The following is a 19375-nucleotide window of genomic DNA, read 5'->3' on the forward strand; positions in this document are numbered from 1 at the left end:
TCATGGGCTTCAGGTCCTGGTGTCAGCCATAGCATTGTTCGGTCCAGTTCCCAGGGGTGTAGTCTGTGGGGCCGTTCTGCTTTCATGAATCTGGAGCTGAAACATAACTAAGGCCAAGGTGTTATCTTTGTTTGACTAAAATTTTATTCTAGTTTGAGGTTTGGTTATTGTATCTTGGTCATGGATGATAGACTTGAAGCTTTACTCTGGAGTTTGACTCTGACCCAGACCTAATGTCCTAAGGGCTTAATGGTTAAAAGGAGCAGACATACAGTATATGTACAGATAGAAGCATCTGGGGGAAAGAATGCAAGTGAGTTATAGTTCTATCTTGCTAAACAAAGTTAGGTTGGGTGAAAGCAGAATGCATGCTAAAGAAAGTTCATGTGCGGTTACACTGTCAAAAATAGACATTTTTGGGGGGCTGGATGGCTCAGTTGGTTAGAGTGCGAGCTCTCAACAAGGTTGCCAGTTCAATTCCCGCATGGGATGGTGGGCTGCACCCCCTGCAACTGAAGACTGAAAAACGGTGACTGGACTTGGGAGTTGAACTGCGCCCTCCACAATTAGATTGAAGGACAACTACTTGGAGCTGACGGGCCCTGGAGAAACGCACTGTCCCCCAATATTCCCCAATAAAATTGAAGAAAAAAAAATTTTTCCCCGCTAACATTTTTTTAAAGGGAAAAAAATGTTCACAAGTTAAAATGTAATCCCCTTAAGGCAGGGACTTCGTCTTATTTTCTGTTGTTTCTCTGGCACCTGTGCCTGGTACATTGGAGCTCAATAAATCTTTGTTGAATGGTCTCTTTCTCTCTTCTGTCAAGTAGAATTAAGTCAGAATGGTCTTTTTTACTAATTCTTGTTTTTATGAATACTATTTCATTAGCTTTCTCTTATATGACTGTCATAATTGGAGGTGGAAAAACATTTTTTGTCCTTTTAAGTTATGATTCAGTGTCTAACTGTTGAGACATAAACTCACTGATATTTATGACCTCGAAAAGGATGAAGGAGCAGTTAAAAGGAGGATACTCAGCAGATCAGTTAGACCACATGCCATAAATTTAAACACTTGCTTTCTCATATTTAGGTTTTTATAAAAATTAAAATTGAGCAGTGAAGAAGTGTTGACAATTCCACAATTCACAGAGATGTTTTCATGTAAATATTAAAATACATACAATAAAAAATACAGAATGGTATAAGATGGAAAGTAAAAACCTTCCTTCCCATGCTCCAATCTTCCAGTGTCCCAACTATAAACACAAGTATCTTTAAAATACTGAAATTTAATAAATAGAATTTCTAGCAAGTCAGGGACTTTGTTTCTTCTCCACTGGTTTTACATAGTGTTGAGATACATTAAAACATTAAGCATCACTACACTTATAGAGGATTGAAACTTAATTTTATAATAAAATATAGTTAACACTGGATTGCCAAAAGCCCATTTTCTTCACATTTAATATTCCTCATTAATATTGCTCAAACACAGATACATCCTACCCCTATTGATCACCAAAATTTTACAGTCTTGTCTTGCAAGTGTAGCATATATATAATTAAACAGTTGGTAAACATATAGAGATTGAGCACAAATAAGGCCCACAAGGTACTGGTGTGCAATGTATCTACCAACAGGTTGATCAGGCCAGTTGTTACATTTGACAGCAAGAAAAAAATCAACTGATTTCTGTTCATAGCTGTGATTAGACAAAGACTGGGTTCCTTTCTTTCAGCTTCAGAAACTACAGATTCTGAATGCTTTTTACTTGTAGCTGGCGACTGGATCAGTTTCCAAGAACATGGTACTACAGCCCCTTGAATTAGAAACTTGGCAAAACTCAAAATTATATCACCCAGTAATAAATTGCTAAGAAGGATCAGGCTAGAAGCAACTATCCAAATACAAAAGGCTAAATTGGCCATTCTTCGAGATACTACTTCTACATTTACCTGAACCACATAAAGAGATATAAAGAGGCTAACAGCTGTCAGAAGAATACAATATGCTACTTTTATCCAGTCTTTGATATGTGATCTTTTTTTAAGCACATATGATCCTGTCTGCACACCAGCCATGTGTATTGCCACATAACCCAAGGTAGAGAATATTCCTTCTCGGTTGGCATTTAATAAACCAATCCTTGTGCCACTGCCATCGGTGCCATACAAAATCAACCTTTTCAGTGGGGTAAAGTCAAGGGCTAGCTGGTATAAGACAGTAATGCTCACGGCCACAATCCAGGATTTATTTAGGGGGAAAAAAATCAAAAGCAGTGATGTTATCAATTTCACAACTACTAAGGTAAAAAAAAAGTTCCAGTGAACTCCATACTCAGTTAAATGTTCTTGATAGCCTATGGATTTTATAATGACTAATCGTCCTATTCCTAGGAAGACTAATGGCCAAACAGAGAATAATGACTTTGTAAGATAGTAAAATCTGGACCCTTCCATACATTTTCTCCTAATCTCTGGACAAACCATTGCAGCCCCAAAAACAAAGCCTCCTACTCCAAAATCCATTGCTCCTGTCCCATAGAGCTCGGTTTTGGCATATCTTCTGGGGAAAAGTGGGAAGTCCACAGCCAAAATGGCAACAGCAGTAAATGCGCTGTTAATTACACGGAAACAGGAGATGGCTGGAATGTGTTCTGATTCTACACTGGTTTTTAAGAATTTTTCAAGGATTTTTTGGACAGGCATTCTGGCAAAGCAAGTTCTCCTGCAGTATATTTGATAGAATAGCCCTGCCCCAAAGATAATTACAGCGAGGTGCTCAAGTAAGACAAATGAAGACAAAATGGTCAAAGTGGTCACCAGGGGAACTATTAGGAAAACAAAGTCAATAAAGAATCGAGATCTCCAGGTATGTGAAGAAAAACACAAGTGCTGTGAGAGAACAATCAGCAGCCCTCTGCACAGGATACAGAGCGCAGGTAAGCACAAGCCCTGGGTAATTTCCAGCACGCTGGTTCCATTGTGGTTACTGACAAAAGCTTCCTTCATCTGCTTTTGCGACATTTTTTCTTCTTCCTGTGATAACAAGTGCAAAGGAATAGATTTGTGGAAAGCAACATTCTTGTGGAATTAGTATATATATATATATATATACACACACATATATTAGTGTATATATATATATATACACACACACACATATATATATATATATATCTGACTTGATGTTACTCTTATTCTTAGGTTTCAGAGCAGAACCTAGGACTTGTGATCCCCATTCCAAGGATTGTGGAAAGATGCCTAATACTAATACATAAGAATGTAACACTAATCGTATGAAATTATTGGTTAAAAAGCTTTAGCTGTTTTCAGTATAAGGCAGACTCACAAAGAAAGTGCATTTGGGATATAAACCCTGAGAACGGAATCACAGTCAAACAGAAATTCCTATTAGAGAACACAGTATATGTTAAGATTATGTAATGAAAATTGAATACACATAACTTAATGACTTAAGTCAAATCTAAGAGGGGGGAGAGGGACAAGAACAGAAAAGTTATTTAAGTACATGTCGGATGAAGTACACATTGGAGCTGGAGGCCTCGATTTCTGTTCAGCCTCTCTGCATCTACTGCCTCTAGTACAAAATTTGGGTCTTCCAGTAATTTCCTGTACCCCAGGCTTCCCCTTACATTTACAGACAGCCAAATTTCATTGTTAGGTGTAGGTAGGCAGAAAGTATACCAACCATGGATGGGAGCGGGGTGGAGCGTATAGCACATACTGCTAGTGTTGTTTTAAAAGGATATAAAACGCCTCTCTGTCACATATCAATGTCTGAAAAGTGGCACACAGGAAAAACACATTTGTTGGCCAAACGAAAAACATATTGAACAGATGAATGCATACATGATGGCCTGTCTGGGCCCAGCAACAATACCTCACGATAACAAACCGATCAGAATCGGCTGGCCTTTAAATGAGTCCTTTCCCACGGCCGCGCCGGGTCCTTATACCTGCAGCGCTCCAGCCAGTCCCGGCGCCCGCTGGCAGAGGGCCGTACACGTTGGCTGGGCCGCCGGGTTCCCACCGCGGCCGCGGCACAGCGCGGGAGCAGCAGCTTCCGCCTCCCTAGTCGTGCTTCCGGCCGACACGGGGCGGCCTGCGCTTCCGGGCCGGCCGACTCTCCGCGCCCCTGGCCCAGGGTGGTGCTGGTTTCCCACGTCCCGCCGGCTCCCCACGCCTTCTCTATCATGGCTAGCCCGTCCCAAGTCCTCTCCCGTACTGGCCGCAGAACGGCCCGTCAGAGGAGCCCGGAGCAGAAAAGGCACGCGCCACGCGCCGCACCACGGCTCAGACCCCAGGGCGCGGCCTGTCATTGTGGTGGGGTCCGAGGGCCCGGCGCAACACTCAGCCACGGCGTCCCGAGAAAGACCCCATAGCCCAGAGAGGTTTCCGGAGGCCCAGGAAACCCTACCTGCCGTGCTTCTCCCGCCAGAACACCGGAGGACTCCCTTTCACCCCCATCTGATCCCAGGCTCACGAAACATTTTGTCCCATGTCAAGCCCCCAACTCCGGGTCCCGGCGTCCGCGGCGGGCCACGTGCGCCCCGCGCCGCCTGTGCGCGCCCCGCCCCCGGGGAGGAGCCGACCGGCTCCCGGCCACTTAGCCAGAGCTGCAGCGGCCGGGTGTGAGCCCGCAGCCTGGGTTTTCTCTCCTTGGCTCGCTCGCGCCCCTCCTCTTCCCTCCCTGGGCTCTTCCCGCCGCCTCACCCAGTCTGTCCTCTTCTCCAGTCGGGCCGGGCGGGTCTGCACGCTGGGCATCTCAGGCCGTGAGACCGGTGAGTGCCACCCCCAGCCCCGGTCTGAAGCCCTTTGCGGCTCAGAAGGGGCAGGAGGGGCCGGTTTGCCCCCGGAGCGCTGAGGAAGAAAGGGGCATCTTCCCCTTCCCTTTCCAAAGCGCCTTTTCCCTGCCCTTTCCCTTTCCGTTTTGACCCTCTCGTATTCCAGGAGGAGATAGCCCAGCTCCTGGTCCTTGCTCAGAACAAGGACCTTTCCTAGCCATCCTCCACCTCTCCACCTTGCTGGAGGCTCGTGGTGGGGGTCCCGGCTGGCAGATCCCAGCTGGCAGGATGGGTCCCCGCTCCTGCTCCTCTCCTAGCCCTACCTAGGGACCGGGAAGGGGGCTGCTGGCCCCGGAGACGTCAGGGCAGCCGTGCCCTTGGCTGGGGTCACGTCCACCTTCCCGGGAAGGACACACTCTCCCTGTGCCAGGTGCTTCAGGAGCGGCATCCCAGCCCTTGGCCCGGCTGGCGCCTCGTGAGGACCGGGAGTCCCCGTTTCCCTCTGGGAACCTCGGGGCGGGGCCTGCTGGGCTCTCAGGACCCTTACCCGGCTCTTCTCTTCTGCCCTCCCACTGTCCACTGAGCCGAGAAAGAACCTGAGGCTGGGGAGGAGGAGGAGCTGGTGATCAGGTTGCTGCTTGTCTTGACTTGGTGTTTCATCTGTTCATTACCGTCTCCCTCCTGCCCACACTGGTCACACCCTTTCCAGAACTTCTTGGCTGGTAACCGCGAAGCCGACTGGAAGCAAGAGGTGGGAGGACTGGAGAAAACCGCTCTAATCTGACTTGACTCTGGCTGGGAGCTGACGTTGCATGTAATAACCAACATTTACAGAGCGCTCTCACAGGTACTAGCCCATTTGATCCTGAACTCTGCATTGTGAGGTCTGGATATTAGTATTCCGTTTTGCAAAAAAGAAAATAAAGTGAGCTCTGGTGATCTGCATCTGAGGGGATATGGGCTTTGGATCCTAACCCCATTTATCATGCTCCTGCTCTGGTCCTCTCTAAGATGAGCTTCCAGTTGAGGGAGTTTTGTTCTCCTTAAGTCTCCAGAGCCCTCTGCATGACTGTCCCTTGGACAGGATACAGTCAGTGTCCAGGGTGAATGTGTTCAACACTGTCCTATGCCCTTCTCTGCCTGAAATATCCATTGTCCGGTATCCCTAGAGGTGCCTCTCCCTGAGTTCTTTCAAAGGCTAGATGTATTCAGAGCCTCAAGAAAGTCTCCACCAGGATTAATCCATTACAGACACCTCATTCTCATCCCTCTTTGCTGGGACAGCGTGAGGCCTGGGAAATTCTGAGTCTGAGGGTCACTTAACAGTTTTTCAGAGATTGGCCTAGGTCCAGCCTCATAGCACCCCCTCTCTTCAGACAGATTCCCCTCCTCTGAAATCCTCACCTTCTTAAATTTGACAGTGGAGAGTTTTACCTGATTAGTGCTCCCCGAATATTGTTTGTTGTACTAATAATATTCTCCTCTGAGTGAATATTCAGATTTGTAGTTTGTGGGGTGCTTTCAATCCGTGACCTGATTGACCTTCACAGCCACTCCTTGTGAGTTAGATTATCTCCATTTTCCAGATGAGGAATGAAAGTGGGCCAGGAAGGTGATGTGACTTCCCAGTGAATGACTGAGCTGTGATGTCCCTCCCGCACGACAGCTTTCCTGGAACCTCGAGTTGACTCCAGCCTCCCTCCCCACCAACCACTGGCTATACTAAAATAGGACATTTCTGTCTAGTGGAGAGGAGAGAGCACGAGGCTTCTGTCTTCCAGTGTCTTCATCCTTCCTGTCACAGTGACCCAGAAGATTTGTAGCCCCACCAAAAACCCCACTATAAAACTAGCCCTGGAGGAGCCCAGGGAGCCTCCAGAACCTCTCGTAAAAGTTTCCCCTGTTCCCCAACTGGCAGGGGACAGGAAAGACTCTCCCTCTCTGCCCAGGCTTACTCTGCTTCTCATTTTGGTTCCTCCTGCTTGACGCCCTCACCTGTTTTGGCCCTTGTCTTCTCTGCCATGCCACAGGCTCTGGAGTGACTTGTCTCAGATTCCTCCAGAACTGAGCCCTTTGCTGGACCGATGCCCCAGCCTGTGCCCCCAAGACCAGGTGGATAGCACTCCTCGTGCCTGTGACCCAGAACCCTGGCTGACCACCCTGAAGCAGGATGCTCCAGCAGGTAAAACCTCACCCTTAGGTAACCCAGGTCCTAAAGCACCTGCGGCACCTTCCCTTCTTTCGCTTCTGAATGAAGTTTCACTGCCACGACCTGGAACAAGGGGAAAGACCCCTTAAAGATCTTTCTTCTTTCTCTCTTCAGATAGTTATTCCAGTGCCTTTCACTTGTTGTCAGGACGTTCTTCCTGATACCTGATTTGATTCTCTCCTGTTGTGGTTTTTTTAGCTCTTTTCCCTGGGATGGGTAAGGGAATCCTGAGGACACTTTGGTGACCTCACAAGCCTGAACCACTGAGGAAGTCCTGAGAACTGTTCCTACCATCCTGAATTTTTAAGGCACAGTGGAAACCTGGGGCTTCCAAAAGGAGGTGTTCCTTGAAGCTGAGCCCTAAAAAATAAATAGGAATTAGCCAAATGAAGAAGGAAAATAAGCAGTCCAGAAAAAGAGGTCAGCTTCTGCAAAAACATGGGAGAAGATGACCTATGTAGAATAATAGAAGGATTCCGATGAATGGATGATAGGGTACTTGGGGGGTGGCTATTGGGACATGAAACCTGCCCTTACTCCAGATTATTTTTGCCTCTCTGTAAAGGCTACTGGGGCCCCAGACCTGCAGGATTCCAAATCACCCCTCACTGTGCAGCCTTATCTCATACCCATGTCATCCTTCACACGCAGCCCTTGGTCCAGAGAGAATGCCAATAGATAATTGCTGAGTTTTTATTTACTAAGTGTTGCCAGGCACTGGGCTGAGGCAGATGTTTAAGATAATACCTAGTCTCAAGGAGCTCATGGTCTAGTGGAGTCCTAGGCAGGTAAGTGCCTGAGATTCAGCAGGATGACTGAGTGTGAGGCCAGCCAACCTCAAGGGAACCATGGTGACACTGCAGCTTGACCTTCTTCCAGCCTTTTGGCTCATGAAACAGGCTTGAGGGCTAGAGAGAAGCAGGGAGGATAAATGTCTGCTTTGACTTTTTATTGTTCGTTTTTTACTTGTTGTTTCTTATTTAAAAAGCAGTAACGTTCATAACCATAGCATCTACTCTATGTGGAGCTCTTGCTATGTAGTAGGCATTTTACACATATAATTCTGTTTAGTCCTCGAGAGAGATGCAGTATTATACATACAATGCTATTATGTCCCCATTTTGGATATGAGGTTCAGAGATGTTAAGTGACTTATTCAAGGTCACATTTATTACAAGCAATGTAGAAAACATAGATAAGCAAAAAGAACACTAAAATTACCCATAATTGTACTATGCAGAGATAACCAACATTTTAGAGAATATCCTAGATTTTTCTTATCTAAATACGTATTTTTAAAGGTATACTTTTTGTAACCTGTTTTATTCCATTGTAAGGATGCACTATAAGCTATCTATTGTTTGGAAATTTGGATTTTCAATTTTTTGTAAGTATAAATGGCTCTGTATACACTGAACATTCTTATGGCCTTTACATAGGACCATTTTCTAGAAGCAGAATTGCAGGCTTAAGGAACAAACATAGGTAGTTTTAAGGCCCTTGATATATATTGCCTAATTAAAACAGCTGCTTTGGGGCGGCTGGTTAGCTCAGTTGGTTAGAGCACGGTGCTCTTAACAACAAGATTGCCGGTTCAATCCCCACATGGGCGACTGCAAGCTGTGCCCTCCACAACTTGATTGAAACAGCTACTTGACTTGGAGCTGATAGGTCCTGAAAAACACACTTAAATAATTAAAATAAATAAATACATAAACAGATGTTTTTAAAAGAATAATAACTAACTTTTGGGGGCATATGCTGGGGGCCTTTTTAAAATGCTTTATGTGCTTATTAGTATCTTATGAGGTGCTACCACCATTTCCATTTTACAGATGAGGAAAATTGAGACCAAATGATTTAGAAGCTTACATAAGATTATACAACTAGTAAGTGGTGGAATCAGGATTCAAACCCAGGCAAACTAGCTTTCAAGTCCAGGCTCTTGACCATAATACTCAGCTGCCTCTCTGGTTGGATCAGAGTTGTTCATCAATTATGGCCGGGTTTGTAAGTGATTCCCCGACACCCCAAAGCAGAGGGATTTGTGTGGCTCCAGCTATGCTCTGACCTCAGCACTTATTCTAGAGGCCGAGAGCCTGCCTTTTGCATTATGGTGGGCTCAAGTTCAGAAAAAAGGCAACATCTTTGGAAAGAAACTTGTTACTGGGCCTCTCAGATGACACTTGCTCTATGGCTTGAGTTGTTTTAACTTGTAGGGTTCACTAGTCTCATTGGAAACCCACATGTTATATCACAGATCCCTTCCTCCAAAAGCAGATTTCAGCCAGGTTACTGTCTTCTACTCCCCACCCCAACTTCCCTACAGCCCCCAGGGAGACAACAGGAGAAATGTGGGGAGGAAACGTGGAAAGCGTTGGCATCCAGCACGGGCAAGGGAGAAGTTTCCCCTTGGTGCCATTCTTGACCTCATCTGACTTCTGAGCCAGGCTTCCTCTCAAGTAGACCCAGGGCAGAGGAAACTAACTGTAATTAGCCAGCCTAAATTTAGCCCCAAGAAGCAGGTGATGAAGGCATGGGACTACTTTTTCATCTCGAGTTGAATAGTTTCTTTCAAAAAAGGCCCAACTATGGTTCTTTTCCTTTGTGATAACTCTTATAGCAGCCCCCCACTCTGGGGCCCACTGCCCCTGCCAGGCCCAGTAAGACTAGCAGCTGGCCAGCCTGGAAGCTGAAACTCATAGCATAGAAGGGGATAGCATTTATTGATTTATTGAGTACATATTGTGTGCCGGTCATGGACTGTGCTTTGTATATGTCTTCCCAAAAGCCCTGTGAACTGGTTTTCTTTTCCTTTATTCACAAATAAACCGTGGCTCAGAGAGGTTAAGTACCTTACCCAGGCTCACAGGTCTAGTAAGTGGCAGAACTGAAATTTGAACCCACCCAGACTATGATACTGGAGGCCTGTTCTCTTTCTACTGTACAGGCCTCCACCCCTACACAGCTGCCAGCTGACTGAGTCCCAGCTTTCTGGCTCTGTTATTCCCTCCCAGGTGAATGGCCACAGTTCAAACCCTGATGCCCATGGCAGGAAACCCCTCAGAGAAGACCTGCAGGAGTTCCTAGGCCAGGAGGCCCCACTGCACTTGCTGGATGACCTCACCAAGGTGAATCCTGTGACGCTGGAGACAGGTATGGGCCTCTCTCTCTTCAAGAGTGCCGTCTCCAAGAGGGTGGAGTGCTGTGTGGGTATTCAGCACAGCTTCCCCTGGCCAGACCAAGGCAGGACTCCTGACCTGGAGCCAGGTGAGCTGCTCCAGCCCTGCCTGGCAGCTGCACCGGGGCTCCCCAGCACAGATTTTGCTCCAGATTTGGTGCTCATCTTAATTAGATCTTGTACCTATTCATCGGGGAGCTGCTGGGACGTAATGGCTCTTGGCTAATTGCAGGGGGAGCAATGTTAGGCGGATGTCTATGTGTGCTGTGTCTACATTTGTGCCAGAATTTGCTAAAGGCACCTCTGCCTCAGTCCTGAGGTGTTTGCAGGCCCGGTACATGGCAGACACATTCTACACCAACGCTGGCTGCACCCTGGTGGCTCTGAACCCCTTCAAGCCTGTCCCTCAGCTCTACTCGCCAGAGCTGATGAGAGAGTACCATGCTGCTCCTCAGCCCCAGGTAAGACTCAGCCACTTCCTGGGCCCCAGGGCTCTCCTGCCTTCCCCTAGGCCTCCTTGCAGCTTCCCTGTCTTTATCCATCTATTCGCCAGCCGTGCAGTCATTTAAAAGCTGGTGCCACAGTCGTGCCCACCAGGAGCTCAAGGAATTTTGAACAGATGACAGGGATGCAAAATGGGAGATAAATAAATCAGTAATTGTTTAACTGACTTTGGAACCTAAAATAGGGACAGAGGACAAAGTATTTTTTTTCCTTATTTGTGAATTTATTAATAGGAAAGGATTTAAAAGGTGTATTTGTGTATTTAAAAAAAACATTTTGTTGGAAAAGAATAAAATTACATGTAATAAGGATCGCCCAAGAAAATGGAGCTCATGTTCCTCTCTACTGAGAGAAATAAATTGGGGGGAGGGGGCGGTGTGGGCAGGAAATAGACCGGTTGGTATTAAAGTACATGGTGTGTTCAGGGAGAGGCAAAATCAGACTTGCTGGTGGGAAGACGCCGTTGGGAGAAAGGCAGTACGAGGCCGATGAGGCCGGAAGAGAGAGCTGAGGCTGGTGGTGAAGGCTCAGGAGCACCACGGCAGGCAGAGAGCGTCTACAAAGCTTCTTCACCAGGCGTGGAGCTGGGACTGAACAGAGCCCACTGTGGGGATACTCTGGAAGTGGGGGTGTTGTGTTCTGGAAGATGAGACGGGACAGGGAGAGCAGCTGGAGGCCTTGTAACAGTCTAGGTGAGAGGTAACTGGAAGCAAGAGCAGGTGGAAAGAGGGACAGCTCTGACAGCATCCAGAACTTCTCCCTTCAGGAAGCTGTGGGTAGGTGAGTGATCACTGCTGGGTGGGCAGTGCCAGGCTGGCTCAGCACTGTGCAGATGGCCTGGTGCTCCAGAAACTCACGCATGTTTTAATGTCCACGTGGAGACCATGTGAATGTTGTCCTGAGAGCCCGTATCCCACTGACTGTCTGCCTCCCCAAAGGCAGGAACCATGTCACGGTCCTCTCTGTTTCCCTAGTGCCCAGCTTCATGCCCAGCATATTGAGCACAACTAATATTTGGTGATGGAAAGAACAGTAGTGTTGGGATTGAAATCACATGGTTGCACTTTCTTGCTGAGTGGCCTTGGCAAGGTTATTTAACCCCTCTGAACCTCAGATGTCTTGTCTATAAAATAGGATTAGCTATCCAACTAATGCAGATACTTTTTAGGCAGTAACTTGAAAGAAAGTTCTTTGCAAACTGCAAAGTACAATAACATAAAATAATAAAGAGCAGAATAAGACTATTCAGCTAAGATAAGATGGGAGGATAAAGTGTTCAAGGCCAGCACTGCTTCCAGACTGAGAGATCAGTGGGTAAAGGCACTGTGGGGGTCCCACAGTTGGCCCTAATCTTGTTACATCCAGGAAATTTTTCTAGAGGAAGCCTCCCGGCACTGCTATTGGCTGCCTTCCCCTCCCAGCCAGCATTGGACCAACCACTCCTTGAAGACAGGCATTCCCTCAGGTGACCTTTCACCCCTTGATGTTTCAGAAACTGAAGCCCCACATCTTCGGGGTGGGTGAACAGACCTACAGGAATGTCCAGAGCCTGGTCGAGCCAGTCAACCAGTCTATCGTTGTGAGTGGAGAGAGCGGTGCTGGAAAGGTAGGAGGGCCCCTTTCCCATCCTGTCAACTTCGTGACTGGCTGGCTGGGCAGAGAGGCAGGGCTGTCTTTCATCATGGAGTCATTTACTACCTGGTCATTCCCGGGCTGGCTCCAGTAGGGAGTTGGTGTGCAGTGGTGGGCAAGCTGGAAAGGAAGTCAAGAGACAGATTCCAGTCCAGGCTCTTCCACCAGCCCTCATGTAACTCTGGGTGAGATACTTTGCTCCCCAAACCTTCATTTTCTCATCAGAGGTCTCTCCCAGCACTGATTCCATTGGAAACAAAAGTCAGCTATTGGGGATTCCAGCCTAGTGGTTAAGAACAATCAGAAAGATACTCAGCTTCAGCAAACCTCAGCTCTTTAACCTGTAAAACAGCAAGGAGGGGAGAACCAACTCATTGGACTTCTATGAGAGTTCAATGAACCAGTGCACACGGGCTTGGCACACAGCAATACTACTCTAAAGGGAGCTGGGTTACTTGTGGGAAAGGGTTTATTAGAGTAACCCACCTGTCCCCTCTGTGTTGCCCATGCTGGCAAGGGTCGTGCTTTGGGCCAGAAGCTCCTGGTGTGGTCATGTGGCTCCCTGGGTGGCAGAACCACAGCAGGTGAGACCAAGTGTTGCACAAGGATGGATGAGATTTTGCAAAGCTGGTCAGAGGAGGCTACTGGCCCAGGTCTCACCACGTTTTTTCCAAGCCTCACCCAGCCACCCTGCCCTTTCCACAAAATTTTTACCTTCGCAAGGGAGTCTGTAGACCATTACCCCCCTCTGCCTACACTCACCTATGAGAGAATTGCTGAGCACTGAGTACCTGCCTGGTTCTAGGCCCTGGGCTAGTCACTGAGGAATGGCAGGGGGAGGAACAGAGATGAAAAATGCTACATCCAGCTTTCAGGGGACTCTGACTACACTGGGAAAGACAGACAAGGAACCAGATGAAGACAGTAAGCTGCAGAGATGAGGGCTTGGACGGGGTGAAGAGGGGAGCTTCGAGAGCTAGATCAAGGTGCAATGGCAGATGCCCAGCTCCTGGACGAAGCCCATTGTCTCCCACAGTTGCTCTGGGGAGCGGAGGCTAGACCTGCTCAAGACCCATGCAACCAGAACTCAGTAACCCATTATGAAGCAACCACTGTGGTTGTGAGCTGGGCCTGGTAGTATGTCTTTAAAATATGTTTTTAACAAATAACAGCATTGTTACATATATGAAAAATCGAGCAATACTACAAGGCTTACAAAGAAAAACAGCAATCCTGCCCCGTATCTCTCAACCCTGTTCCCTCTCTGGCTACTTTCACATCTTTTAGCAGTTTATTTGAATGTTTGCATTCTATTTCTAAATGACATGCTTATATTGTTAGTTTTTTATTTTTCAGTTTTGAACCTATGTGTGGGTCTCTTTAACTTGGAAACTCATGCTTTTGTTTGGGGAAATGGTTTTTTTTAATTATATCTAATAATTTAATAATTTACTCCGTTCTGTTTTCTCTTTCTGGAGCTCCTAGTAGGAAGTTTGATTAATTGTCTAATATTCTTAATTTTCTCAGCTATTCTGCCATCTCTTAGCAATTTGTTCTATCTTCTGGGAGATATTCTCTACCTTTCAATTCTTTTTTTTTTTTTTCTTTTTTTTTGCCATTTTAAAAATACCTTTCAATTCTTTTGAATTTTTACTAACAATTTTAATTCTAAGAATTCTTTCTTATTCTCTATTATTTGTGCCCCCACTTCCCAGCATATTGTTCTTATTTCATAGATTCAATATATTCTCTTATCTTTGAGGATATTTCATGATTTTTACTTGTCTTCTGCTCCTCCTTGCATTACTCTGTTTCCTTCTCGTTCCTTTTCCTCCACTTGTGGTTATACTTGTCATGAATGTAAAAAAAATTGCATGCAAAAGAAGTTTATCAAATAGTTAATGATCCTTGAATTTCTGTTCATACTTAATAAGGCATTAAGCAACTATTTATGGACCGGAGGCCTCACTATAGGTAGCTTTCTAAATGTGTGGGACCATGAATGTTTATAATTTTTCTCTTGAGTTTGTCAGTGTCTCCATAAAAGACTTTTCCAATCTCTTTATCAGAGAGATAGAAAACTACAAAGAGTTAAATGAAAATGATAAAAATTTAAAACATGATAAACATTTCCTTCATGCTTATCAGTCTAGACATGCAGAAGAATATATCAGTGAACTTGACTGTAGGTCAGTAGAAATAATCCAAATTGAAAAACAAAGAAGTACATCCAAGAGCTGCATATGGTATCAAATGGTTTACCGTACGTGTAATTGCTGTCCTAGGAGAAAGAGACAATGCGAGTCAGAAGTACTATCTTACAAAATTAACAAATGACGGCAAGCACAGATCCTAGAATTTCAGGAAACACTAAACAGGATGAAAGGAAGAAAACACACGTAGACACATTATAGTCAAATTGCTGCAAACCAAACAGAAGGAAAAAAACCTTAAAGAAAGCCAGGAAAATACACATTACCTAAAGAGAAACAAAGATAACAATGACAATCGGCATCTTGTCAAAAACTGCAAGCCCAAAGATAATAGTGACATCTTTAAAATGCTGAAAGAAAATATCTATCTATTACCAGCAAAACTAACTTTCAAAAATGAAAGTGAAATAAAGACTTTTTCAGACACATAAAAGTTGATGGAATTTGTTACCAGCAGATCTCTACTATAAGAAATATTAAAGGAAGTTCTTTAGGCCAAAGGAATATGAAACCAGGTGAATATTTGGATTGATACAAAGGAATAAAAGAGCAGTGGAGATACAAAATCTTATTTTTTGTCTATTTAAAAGATAGTTCACTCTAAGACCAAAATAGTAAGTTTATTGTGGAGATACAATGGAATCATAAAAGTAATAAATTCAACAATAAGCAATGAAAGAAAAAAGTAACAAAGATCACATAGAACAAATCAAAAATAAGGTGGTAGATTAAACCCAACCATAGTAATTATTAGATTAAATGTAAATGGACTAAACACTCCAATTAAAAGGCAAAGAATGTCAGATTGGATTTTTTTAAATTATATGATATTTTTAAGAAACCCAATATAATCATAAAGACATAGATTCAAAGTAAAAGAATGGGAAAAGATATTCCATTCCAACACTAATCAAAGGAAAACTGAAGTAGTTATATTAATATAGAACAAAGTAGGTTTTAGAACAAGGAATGCTACTAAGGATAAGACAAGACATTTCATATTGATAAATTGGTGAATTCATCAAGAAGAGAAAATAATACTAAATGCGTATATACCTAATAATGGTTTCAAAATACATGAAGTAAAAACTGATAAAATTGAAAGGAGAAATAAATGATATCAAAATTACAGTTTGAGATTTGAGCATTCTTTTCATGGAGTATTTACCAGTATAGAGCATATTCCGAGCCACAAAACAAATCTCAATTTGAAAAGAATAAAATCATACAATCTATATTCTCTACCCCGAGCAGAATGGAACTAGAAATAAATAACAAAGGTACCTGGAAAATCCCAAATTCAATTCAACAATATCCTTCTAAATGTCCTATGGGGTCAAAGATGAAATCACAAGGGATAATTAGAAAATCATTTGAACTGAATGAAAATGGAAGCACAACATATCAAAATTTGTGCTTTAAAGAAAAGCAATGCCCAGAGGGAAATTTGAAGCATTAAATGTTTATATTAGAAAAGAATAAATAACTCAAATCAATGATCTGAGCTTCTACCTTAAGAAACTAGGGGCGGGAGAGAAGAATAAAGTAAACCCAAAATAAGCAGACGGAGGAAATAAAGTGAAAAATCAATAAAATAGAAGACAAAAAAAATAATAAAGAAAATAAATGAAATCAAAGACTATGTTTTGAAAAGATTGATAAAATCAATAACCCTCTAGTCAAATTTAAAGAAAAATATACAAATTACCAATGTTAGAAATAAAATAGACATCATAGTACCAGTCCGTAAAGATCCGAAAGATTGATAAAAAATTATTATGAACAACTTTATTCCAACAAATTCTACAATTTAGATGAAATGGAGAGATATTTTGAAATGCACAAACTACTGAAGCTCACACAAGAAAGAATATATAACTTGAATAGTCTGTATTTATGAAAAAAATTGAAGTCATAGCTTAAAAACTTTCCACAAAGAAAGCTCCAGGCCCAGTGGCTTCACTTGTGAATTCTTCCAAGTATTTAAGGAAGTAATGTTAATAATTCTACACAATTCTTTGAGAAAATAGCAGAGAGAAACCATCTGCCACCTCATAGACCTAAAGAATTTACAATGTTTTAACGAAGATTGTGCCAGAAGCAAAGAAGGAAGACCCTGCCCCAGCCCCAAACCTGAAGCCAGAGCAAAGGCTTTGGAGGCAAAGAAAGCAGTGCTGAAAGGTGTCCACAGCCACAACATAAAAGCAGATCCGCACGTTGCCCACCTTCCGAAGGCCCAAGACACTGCAGCTCTGAAAGCCGCCCACATGCCCTCAGAGGGCGCCCCCAGGAGAAACGTGCTTGACCACTTTGCCATCATCACATTCCCCCTAACTACGGAGTCGGCCATGAAGAAGGTAGAAGACAACAATACACGTGTGTTCACTGTGGATGTCAAGGCCAACAAGCACCAGAGCAAACAGGCTGTGAAGAAGCTCCATGACATTGACGCGGCCAAGGTCAGCACCCTGGTCAGGCCTGATAGACAGAAGAAGGCGTATGTTCCACTGGCTCCTGACTATGATGCTTTGGCTGTTGCCAACAAAAGGGGATCATCTAGTCCAGCTGGCTAATTCTAAATATGAAAATTTTTCACTGTAAAAAAAGAAAAGAACTTACAAAAAAGTTGTAGTGATTTATAGAGAGTTTAGCAAGGTGACAGATACAGTTAATATATTTTAAAAATCAACTGTATTTCTATGTCCTAGCAACAAATAATTGGAAATTAAAATGAAAATGTATCTCATTTCAGCTGTTTAAAAAAAATACAGTAAAAATTTTAGATTCCCTGGGTATAAATCAGAGACCTATAATTTACTAGGTATAAGATCTTCAATAAAACTTAAAATTTTCCTATGGCTCAGTTTCATCATTTTGAAAACAGGTATAATTGCCCCTGCACCTATAGGATTGGTAAGAAAATATACAGTCTCCTTAGCTCAGAGTAATCCACATTAGCTGTGAGCCCTCAGACACTGAGTAGCCTGCTCAGGTCACGTCTACTGTCCCTTCTCTGCCCCAGCCCCCCTTGTTTCTTAAATATATCCTCTGGAGCTAGGAGAAGCAGAGGTGAGCACCCCCATTTCACAGAGGGAGGAAATGCCTCACCCAAGGACACAGTTGAATTCAGCACTCATCCATTTGGTCAGCACCACGGAGAAGCATGGCGGAGAAGAGGGACTTGCTAGCGGGCACTGTTCCCTCAGGCAGGCTCAGAAGTGGGAGGGAATTTGGACACAGCTCCCACAGGGCTGTTTCTGCCACAGACATGGACGTCCCGCTGCCTGATGAAGTTCTACGCTGTGGTGGCTGCCTCGCCCACATCCTGGGAGAGCCACAAGATTGCAGAGAGGATCGAGCAACGAATCTTGAACTCCAACCCTGTCATGGAAGCTTTCGGTGAGCTCGATGTCCTCTGCACAGTACCTCAGTCCCTTTCCTCTGGGATTTGTCACCTTTTAAGGGAAGGAGCAGTGAGACTCTGTCTTTGGGGGCTGGCGGATGAGAGTATTCTTCACTGCCTTGGACCCGCAACCTCCTCCCAGGTACCCTTAGCCTCTTTGCAGTAGCGGGACCATCACTCGGTCATCCCCTCCCTCTAGCCTGGGCAGATTTCACAGTGGTGCTGGAAGGGACCTAATCCAAATCCTGGCCTTCTGTACACTTTCCTGATGGCTCGGAGAAGAAAGGGACTTGGCTAGGGATGTACAACAATTAGTGTCCATGTTGAGACTCCAGATGTTGTGCCTTACTGCCTAACTCGGCAGTGACAGCTTGTTTTTGACCCTTCCCATTCATAGAAGGCAGTCCCTGACTGCCCAGGCTTGCTCATTTCAGTGTATTGCCAGGAAGTTCTAACTCGCCTGAATCACACTTTCGGAAGCCTGAGTGCCCTTTCCCTAGTCCTGTCCCCTGGGACATGGAAACTAACAAAGGGGCCTTTAGGTGACTTGAGGATAGACGGCCCCAGCAGACCTGCAGCCACCTTGCCCTCTGAGGACTGTGAACATAGGGGAGTGGTATAAACAGGTGTGATCTGTAGGGAACGCGTGCACCCTGAGGAATAACAACAGCAGTCGCTTTGGAAAGTTCATCCAGCTCCAGCTGAACAGGTAATCGCTGCTGCCTGCCACCCTGCTGATGGGAGGACAGGGAGTTTGCACATGGCTGAGGCGGTCTCCAGCCTGGGTGCCCCCTGTGGGCAGAGCCCTGTCCTGGCATGCCTGTAGTGGGATTCACCAGGACCAGTGACCCCTGAGGGTGACCTCTAGAGAACCATGGCTACTCCAGCCTTAGGGACTCTGCGGCAGTGTGCATTCCTCCTGGCTTCTACCCTTGCTTAGGGACTTCTAGTTAAACAGCCACCTCTCTGGGCCACACCCCTAACCTTGAAGCCAGGGCTTCTGCTTCTGCCTTGGGATGGGACAAAATGAGGTACAGAGGCCTCAGCCCTGCCCACCTGAGCTGGTTGCAGGGGAAAGACCAGACCACCCAAGGACCTAGACCTCATGACCCCCACTGGCTGAGTGAAAGAGCTTGTGGGGGGTGGGGAGGTGCAAGGTTGCAGTCTGGCACACAGTAAGTGCCTAATAAATGCCTATGGAGTGAATGGGCTCTGGCCTGCTTGTACCCAGGACCCAGCAGATGACTGGAGCTGCAGTCCAGACCTACCTCCTAGAGAAAACTCGAGTGGCCTACCAGGCCTCCAGTGAGAGGAACTTCCACATCTTCTACCAGGTCTGTGCCAGGTGGGGCCCACAGCTGCTCAGATGCTGGGCGGAGATGGGCAGTACCTCCAAACTCTCCTGCCCCAACCCATGCCTCA

General features: G+C 45.2%; 2 protein-coding genes across 8 annotated transcripts in view; one reads left to right on the forward strand and one right to left on the reverse strand.

The window, feature by feature from the left end:
- Window positions 1-1062: 1062 nt before the first annotated feature.
- On the reverse strand, window positions 1063-5484 carry PIGW (phosphatidylinositol glycan anchor biosynthesis class W). Of its 6 annotated transcripts, XM_074320937.1 has the most exons (3): window positions 4445-4561; window positions 3716-3804; window positions 1063-3042 (listed from the first exon to the last, which is right to left on the reverse strand). In XM_074320937.1, exons 2-3 carry the CDS (start codon window positions 3716-3718, stop codon window positions 1519-1521), a joined length of 1527 nt encoding a protein of 508 aa, XP_074177038.1. In that variant the 5' UTR covers window positions 3719-3804; window positions 4445-4561; the 3' UTR covers window positions 1063-1518. The 6 variants fall into 6 exon arrangements, with proteins under 6 accessions (XP_074177038.1, XP_074177040.1, XP_074177037.1 ...); XM_074320939.1 differs by lacking the exons at window positions 3716-3804; window positions 4445-4561 and adding an exon at window positions 5359-5484; XM_074320936.1 differs by lacking the exons at window positions 3716-3804; window positions 4445-4561 and adding an exon at window positions 4741-4864.
- The window catches only part of MYO19 (myosin XIX), a 31778-nt gene continuing 17071 nt past the window's right edge, over window positions 4669-19375 (forward strand). For both annotated transcript variants that reach the window (XM_074320932.1, XM_074320934.1), the window contains exons 1-9: window positions 4669-4808; window positions 5521-5658; window positions 6842-6993; window positions 10038-10176; window positions 10514-10662; window positions 12198-12311; window positions 17817-17949; window positions 18593-18662; window positions 19185-19287. In XM_074320932.1, coding sequence (XP_074177033.1) covers window positions 6982-6993; window positions 10038-10176; window positions 10514-10662; window positions 12198-12311; window positions 17817-17949; window positions 18593-18662; window positions 19185-19287 — 720 coding nt within the window. In that variant the 5' untranslated portion in view covers window positions 4669-4808; window positions 5521-5658; window positions 6842-6981. The remainder of the gene's footprint in view (window positions 4809-5520; window positions 5659-6841; window positions 6994-10037; window positions 10177-10513; window positions 10663-12197; window positions 12312-17816; window positions 17950-18592; window positions 18663-19184; window positions 19288-19375) is intronic.

The sequence above is a fragment of the Rhinolophus sinicus genome, linkage group LG15 (assembly GCF_036562045.2).
Source record: "Rhinolophus sinicus isolate RSC01 linkage group LG15, ASM3656204v1, whole genome shotgun sequence".
In the NCBI taxonomy this organism is placed as follows: domain Eukaryota; kingdom Metazoa; phylum Chordata; class Mammalia; order Chiroptera; family Rhinolophidae; genus Rhinolophus; species Rhinolophus sinicus.